This window comes from Acipenser ruthenus, chromosome 32 (assembly GCF_902713425.1).
Source record: "Acipenser ruthenus chromosome 32, fAciRut3.2 maternal haplotype, whole genome shotgun sequence".
NCBI classification, from domain to species: Eukaryota; Metazoa; Chordata; class Actinopteri; order Acipenseriformes; family Acipenseridae; genus Acipenser; species Acipenser ruthenus.
In genome coordinates, this window is record NC_081220.1 from 14433060 (window position 1) to 14441115 (window position 8056).

The 8056-nt window shown below is 43.8% G+C and overlaps 1 protein-coding gene across 1 annotated transcript; it reads left to right on the forward strand.

The window, feature by feature from the left end:
* Positions 1-334: 334 nt before the first annotated feature.
* LOC117395401 (splicing factor 3B subunit 4) lies at positions 335-7633 on the forward strand. Its single transcript, XM_059006235.1, has 6 exons — positions 335-557; positions 2097-2225; positions 3599-4141; positions 4968-5159; positions 6028-6192; positions 7223-7633. Exons 1-6 carry the CDS (start codon positions 335-337, stop codon positions 7393-7395), a joined length of 1425 nt encoding a protein of 474 aa, XP_058862218.1. The 3' UTR covers positions 7396-7633.
* The last annotated feature ends 423 nt before the right edge of the window (positions 7634-8056 follow it).

Genomic DNA, 8056 nt, shown 5'->3' on the forward strand with positions numbered 1-8056 from the left:
ACGCGTCCACTCAAAAACAGAAAATCTAACGTTACTGTTTTAAACATTTATAATCTAACAAAACAATTAATAATAATAATAATAATAATAATAATAATAATAATAATAATAATAATAATAATAATAATAAATACATAAAAAAAAACGTTTCAGACAGACAATATTGTTGCACGCAAATAATATGTTTATTTATTTTTTTACCTTACCATCGACTGTATTATTACAATTACGACTCCCAAATTAACAGCAGGTGTCGGCGTTTACGGGTGGTGTTGCCATCCTGAAATTGTTGTCGGGAAAAAAAAAAGTATGTTATTTTCTCAAAAATAATAATATGATCCGATCCAACGAGATGGAGTTTCATCCGGCGCCGGCGTGCGACTTGCAGCCGTGTTCGCATTGCTGTAAGAAGTCACCCGGCCCTGCAGGTGGCGCTGTGCTCAGAGGCAGAAGGGTTTGGCGGGCGTGGCGATTTGTGGAGCGTTTCCTGCGGACGCCGCTGTGGCAGCACGCAGCTTTCAAAATGGCAGCGGGACCGATCTCGGAGCGAAACCAAGGTAACGATTTTAATAAACTAAACGAATGAAATAAACACCGGCGACCGGGGGAAGGAAACGAGGCGAACATTAAGCAGGGCGCCGAAGGAAACGTTTTTATTTGGAAGAAAGCGTAATTTTAGCACACAGAGGACGGTCGCCGTGTTGTTGGGTTGACGATAAGCTTTGTCGTGATGGTTTTGTTATATAGTCACTTTATTTTAGGGATTAGCCTGCTGTTCTCGTGTCTTATCCGAAAAAGAAAGTGCCTAAATCGAAACCAAAACACCCAGAAACCTTTTTAAATAAGTTTAACACGTCCCGATAACAGTACTAGGATACGAGGGGTCGTATTGGGAAGTGTTGGCTTAGCTAGTATTTGCATGGTGTCGAGAGGTTTTGGTTGAACTGAACTACAATAATAAGCCATTTTTCACATTTAAAGCGGTTTTCACAATAGAAGGGTTGTTTGAAAGGACATGTGATTTTATTGTTGGCTTAACGAGAGAACCCACGTTTTTGTGAAAGTATTGAAGCGCTGAGCTTGGTATTTGTAAAGTCGGTTGCCGTTTGTTTTTAGCACGTTATATTAAAAGCCACGTTGAGAGTTTGTTCACATTAAGCGTTTAAAGATGTCACCTTTTATAAAGGAAGTCAAAAACGTGTGTGTTTATAAATGATTCCCGTTTGTATAGGGGGGAACAAAATGGGGAGAGAATATACTGTAGTAAATAAATTTGAGCAGGGTTAGAAACTCACACTAGCCCTGCCTCTGCACCCAGTCCTGGGGTTCAGAGCTCCCCTCAATGAAGTCTAATTATTATTATTATTATTATTATTATTATTATTATTAATATTATTATTAATATTGAAATGATCAGGAGCCAGGAGTTTGAGCAGGGTTAGAAACTCACACTAGCCCTGCTGCTGCTGCACCCAGTCCTGGGGTTCAGAGCTCCCCTCAATGAAGTCTAGTATTATTATTAATATTGAAATGATCAGGAGCCAGGAGTTTGAGCAGGGTTAGAAACTCACACTAGCCCTGCTGCTGCTGCTGCTGCTGCACCCAGTCCTGGGGTTCAGAGCTCCCCTCAATGAAGTCTAGTATTATTAATATTGAAATGATCAGGAGCCGGGAGTTTGAGCAGGGTTAGAAACTCACACTAGCCCTGCTGCTGCTGCTGCACCCAGTCCTGGGGTTCAGAGCTCCCCTCAATGAAGTCTATTATTATTAATATTGAAATGATCAGGAGCCAGGAGTTTGAGCAGGGTTAGAAACTCACACTAGCCCTGCTGCTGCTGCTGCTGCTGCACCCAGTCCTGGGGTTCAGAGCTCCCCTTGTTCAGGTGTATTATTGAAATGATCCGGCAGGTTTGCTCAGGGTCACACACACAGCGAGCCAGTGGCTGAGCCGGGATTTGAACCTGTAACCTCCTGGTTTCAAGCCCCTTTCTTTAACCACTAAACCCTTATGCTCGCAGTATGTGTTAAGTCCGATGCTGGCTGGCTGGCCTGTGGATTAGTTTACACTAATTACTGTTTTTATTTGATCTGTTCAGATGCCACGGTGTACGTGGGAGGTCTGGATGAGAAAGTGTCCGAGCCGTTGCTATGGGAACTGTTCCTACAGGCAGGCCCGGTGGTCAACACGCACATGCCCAAAGACAGAGTGACCGGGCAGCATCAAGGTAAGCCTGCTTCAGCGGGGCTCAGCAAAGCTGACCGGACGAACGTTTAATACTTCATATTGTATTCTAGTAGTGTTATTATTATACATAGCATCCTAGTTCATATTGTATTCTAGTAGTGTTATTATTATACAGAGCATCCTAGTTCATATTGTATTCTAGTAGTGTTATTATTATACAGAGCATCCTAGTTCATATTGTATTCTAGTAGTGTTATTATTATACATAGCATCCTAGTTCATATTGTATTCTAGCAGTGTTATTATTATACACAGCATCCTAGTTCATATTGTATTCTAGCAGTGTTATTATTATACATAGCATCCTAGTTCATATTGTATTCTAGTAGTGTTATTATTATACATAGCATCCTAGTTCATATTGTATTCTAGCAGTGTTATTATTATACATAGCATCCTAGTTCATATTGTATTCTAGTAGTGTTATTATTATACACAGCATCCTAGTTCATATTGTATTCTAGCAGTGTTATTATTATACATAGCATCCTAGTTCATATTGTATTCTAGTAGTGTTATTATTATACATAGCATCCTAGTTCATATTGTATTCTAGCAGTGTTATTATTATACATAGCATCCTAGTTCATATTGTATTCTAGTAGTGTTATTATTATACAGAGCATCCTAGTTCATATTGTATTCTAGTAGTGTTATTATTATACACAGCATCCTAGTTCATATTGTATTCTAGTAGTGTTATTATTATACATAGCATCCTAGTTCATATTGTATTCTAGTAGTGTTATTATACACAGCATCCTAGTTCATATTGTATTCTAGTAGTGTTATTATTATACAGAGCATCCTAGTTCATATTGTATTCTAGTAGTGTTATTATTATACATAGCATCCTAGTTCATATTGTATTCTAGTAGTGTTATTATTATACAGAGCATCCTAGTTCATATTGTATTCTAGTAGTGTTATTATTATACATAGCATCCTAGTTCATATTGTATTCTAGCAGTGTTATTATTATACACAGCATCCTAGTTCATATTGTATTCTAGTAGTGTTATTATTATACATAGCATCCTAGTTCATATTGTATTCTAGTAGTGTTATTATTATACACAGCATCCTAGTTCATATTGTATTCTAGTAGTGTTATTATTATACAGAGCATCCTAGTTCATATTGTATTCTAGTAGTGTTATTATTATACAGAGCATCCTAGTTCATATTGTATTCTAGTAGTGTTATTATTATACAGAGCATCCTAGTTCATATTGTATTCTAGTAGTGTTATTATTATACATAGCATCCTAGTTCATATTGTATTCTAGTAGTGTTATTATTATACAGAGCATCCTGGTTCATGTTGTATTTGTTATTATTCTCGTCTCCCAGGTTACGGCTTCGTGGAGTTCCTCAGCGAGGAGGACGCTGACTACGCCATCAAAATCATGAACATGATCAAGCTGTACGGGAAGCCCATCCGCGTCAACAAGGCGTCGGCCCACAACAAGAACCTGGACGTGGGGGCCAACATCTTCATCGGCAACCTGGACCCCGAGATCGACGAGAAGCTGCTCTACGACACCTTCAGCGCTTTCGGGGTCATCCTCCAGACCCCCAAGATCATGCGGGACCCCGACACGGGCAACTCGAAAGGGTACGCCTTCATCAACTACGCCAGCTTCGACGCCTCCGACGCGGCCATCGAGGCCATGAACGGGCAGTACCTGTGTAACCGGCCCATCACCGTGTCCTACGCCTTCAAGAAGGACTCCAAGGGGGAGCGGCACGGCTCCGCAGCGGAGAGGCTGCTGGCCGCCCAGAACCCGCTCTCCCAGGCCGACCGGCCTCACCAGCTGTTCGCCGACGCCCCCCCTTCCCTCTCCGCCCCCTCGCCCGTCATCACCGCCATGGGGCCCGGCATGCCGCCTCCAGGTTAGTCCCCTGTCCCGTCCCCACCTGCTTTTTTAATCCTTGTTGGGGAGGGGTTTGGTAATGCAGGCGGCTTAGAGATTTTAACTAGTTGCAAGCACAGGGATGGGAATGAGACTCCTATTACACAGCAGTGTGATCCAGTCCAGGTTTTACTGCTACCAGCTTGATCAGCCCCCAGAGTGTCTAGGTAACAAGCTCAGGTGTGTCTGATTATTAAACTCACAGTGAAACCAGGACTGGATCACACTGCTGTGCAGCGGGAGTCTGATTTCCATCCCTGGAACACGTTAACACATATAAAACAAATGAGATATATAATATATATTATATCTAACTATTTACATTTATTACAAATATCAATAAGTCTTTCTGTCTCCTCTCTGTCTTTCGTATGTCTGTCTCTTTCTCTCGCTGTGTGTCTCTCTATCTCTGTCTTTCTCTCTCTGCCTCTCTTTCTCTCTGCCTCTTTCCTATGTCTGTCTCTCTCTTTCTCTGTCTCTCACTGTGTGTCTCTCTGGCTCTCTCTGTCTGATTGTCGCTCTCTTTCTCTGTCTGGCTTTCTCTGGCTCTCTCTCTTTCTCTCTTCTGTCTGTCTCTCTCTTTGTCTCTCTCTGTCTGTCTGGCGCTTTCTCTGTCTCTCTTGCTCTCTGACTCCCTCACTCTCTCTGTCTCTGGTTTTATTACACTTTCTGCTTTAGTCCATTAAGTGAATCTAAACAACAGAAAGAACACATGCAGTCCACTGAGCCGCTTTGAGCTGTGTGACATCATCGCCCGTGAGGGGGCGGAGCTTTAACCCATGACGTGCCGTTGTCCTCGTTCACAGGCATGCCCCCTCCCGGCGCGTTCCCTCCCCCGGGCCCCCCTCCCGGCTCCATGCCCCCCGGGATGATGCCCGGGATGCACCCTCATTCGATGCCCCCCTCTTCTGGAGTCCAGGGACCCCCGACAGGAGGAGGACCAGGCTCGGGACCCCCCCCTGGACCGCCCCCCTTCCCCCACGGAGCCATGCACCCAGGTCAGAGAGCTACACCTGTTCTGTTAGCACGTGTGTGCAATCAAACTGTTACAGATAGAGACAAATACAAAAAAAAACAGATTATATATGCATGTGTATTTAAATACAGCACAGTGTAACAATGCACAGTGAAAGCATAGTAAGGCTTGGCTAAAACGTTTGCATCACTATAGAATGAACTCCCTCAGCTTCATAGAGTCCAATGAAAGCTGCTGAATAATGTTCCCTTGTTAACATATTGAATTCCACCCCCTCTATATAGAATGAACTCCCTCAGCTTCATAGAGTCCAATGAAAGCTGCTGAATAATGTTCCCTTGTTAACATATTGAATTCCACCCCCTCTATATAGAATGAACTCCCTCAGCTTCATAGAGTCCAATGAAAGCTGCTGAATAATGTTCCCTTGTTAACATATTGAATTCCACCCCCTCTATATAGAATGAACTCCCTCAGCTTCATAGAGTCCAATGAAAGCTGCTAAATAATGTTCCCTTGTTAACATATTGAATAGTTTTCCATTTACTTGACATTAAAAAATGTGACATTTTGAAATCTAACATGAAATACTGTACTGCTGTGAAGACTTCCTTCTAGTAGACTTTTTTTTTGCAATATAATTTTATAATTTCTTTGATTGCATGATGTTAAATAAAATATCTAAATTATGTTCAAAAAAATTAATAATAATAATAATAATAATAATGGGCTCAGTCCTAAAATTCTATATGACTCAAAACTTTTGGCTGTGGTAAACGCGTGGTGGGTTCTTAAATTATTATTATTTTTTTTTTAATGCAGCCGTGGTCCAGATGCTGCGGGTGAAGGGACCGTGAATGACTGAACCTCTTTTCTCTCCTGATTTTAAGGAATGCCTCAGATGCAGATGCACCCCCCTGGCCCCCCAGGAATGGTGCCCCCTCCCCCTGGATCCGGAGGCCAGGCTCAGCACCACCCCCACCCGCCGGGCATGCACCCCCCCGGACCCCCACACATGGGCATGCACCCCCGAGGGCCCTTCGGACCACACATGGGTAAGTGGCACCCCCTCTCTGATGTGAATTCGGTTGGGTCAACTCGGATCCTGGAGGAGGGGGGCCGCGGTGTCTCCTGGCTTTCGTTCAACCCCCCCTCCCACCCCCGGAGCTCTCCGTTACTTAACTGGTCAAATTATTTGATTCATTGGGACAAATTTAACCACTTCTCTCCAGACCTTAATGTATCATAGGTAGTAGCGCACTTTGATTAAACTGTGTTTTTGAAGTCAACTGTTTAAAGGAAAAAATATATATATATTAAACCTGTCCAATTGAACAAATAGAGATCAATAATGTAATCGAGAGCTAGGGTTGGAATGAAAACCAGGAGACCCCCCCGTGCATCCCTGGAGGACTGGAGTTCCTTTTTAAAATCCATTCCCTTTGTCCCTGTTTCATCAAATCCAACGCATCGTCGGTGATCAGAATTGAGATTTGCAGTATTGTGTTAAAATTAGCTTCTCGCAGTGGCAGCAAGTTTCAGTTGTTAGGCAACAGAATTGAACGATCGCAGCAATACTGTCTCTAAAACAGGGTTTCCCAACCCCCGGTCCAGGGGGAGCCCCTGTTTCTGCTGGTTTTCATTGCAACTGAGCTCTCAAATTAACCAGACCCTTCATTTAACTAATAATTTGCTAAATTAGACCTTTTTTTTCCAGTTCTCAGCTCTTTGCGATTTCAAGTCAGCTGTGACCTTTTTCAGGAGCTGAAAAAAAAAAAAAAAAACCATGAAAAAGGTTCTAATTAAGCAAATGATCATTTCAATTAAGGGTCTTAGCTAGTTCAGTAATTTGAGAGCTTGGTTGAAATGAAAACCAGCAGGACCGGGGGGGTCTCCAGGACTGGGGTTTGAGGTAACCGCTGCTGTGAAACATCAATACCTCCCAATCCTTGCAGAGTAGGCTTCTTGTGTCCTTCATATTCATGACTGCTGTGCTATTTCAGTTGCACCAGGTCTTTCCTGTCATGCCTTCATCACACATGCAGGTTTTGATTAACCTTTTCGTTCCCCTCCCCCCCTCTACAGGTCACCCAGGCCCGATGCAACACCCAGGGATGAGGGGCCCCCCACCTCCCATGCCCCCCCCAGGCTACGGGGGCCCTCGGCCCCCTCACTTCGGCTACCAGAGAGGACCGCCCATGCCCCCCCGACCCAACAACCGGCCCCCGGGCCCCCCAAGAGGACCCCCGCCCCAGTGAACTCCGGACTGTCGCCCCCTCAACCCGATCTTTTTAATGATCCATCTGCTTTTCTGTTCATCCCTCCTTTTCTTTTGTTTTACTCGGCCGCGGCTGGGAGGGATTCGCGGATTGTTTGTAGGAATGCGGCGGCCGGCTTTTTTTTCTTGTACAGACCAAGCGAGCGCACGTACATTATGGGATGGATGGATGTGTGTGTTGTCAAGGAATAAAACTTTTAATACAGTGTTGACTTGGATGAGTCTCTGAGTGTGTGGGTTGTGGGTTGTGGTTTGGGGGGGGGGGGGTCCCTGCATTGTAATGCTCTGTGTGGGGGGGGGGGTCCCTGCATTGTAATGCTCTGTGTGGGGGGGGGGGGGTCCCTGCATTGTAATGCTCTGATGGGGGTGGTTTTTTTTATTTATTTGTTTTGTTCAGATTTGGTATAAGTTCCAGCAGACGAGGTCGATGACGTTTTAAAAAAAACACCTTTTTTTTTTCATGTCTCGCCTTGTCACCGTTTAGTTCAACTTTAATTTTTGTTGAAGAAATTTATATGTATCACTTTTGTGAACCTGCATGCCTTTTTTATTTTTTATTTGTGCTCCTTTTGATCTGGCTTCCATTGAGAGAGTTGTGGCAGGTGGGTACCCCTCCCATCTCCTGCACACAACAACCCTGA

Bases quoted from the DNA above. Each gene is read 5' to 3' on its own strand.
- LOC117395401 (XM_059006235.1), top strand. From the start codon at position 335: ATGATCCGATCCAACGAGATGGAGTTTCATCCGGCGCCGGCGTGCGAC. The intron at 2,226-3,598 runs GTAAGCCTGCTT...CTCGTCTCCCAG, and splicing joins AGTGACCGGGCAGCATCAAG to GTTACGGCTTCGTGGAGTTC. The intron at 6,193-7,222 runs GTAAGTGGCACC...CCCCCTCTACAG, and splicing joins GCCCTTCGGACCACACATGG to GTCACCCAGGCCCGATGCAA.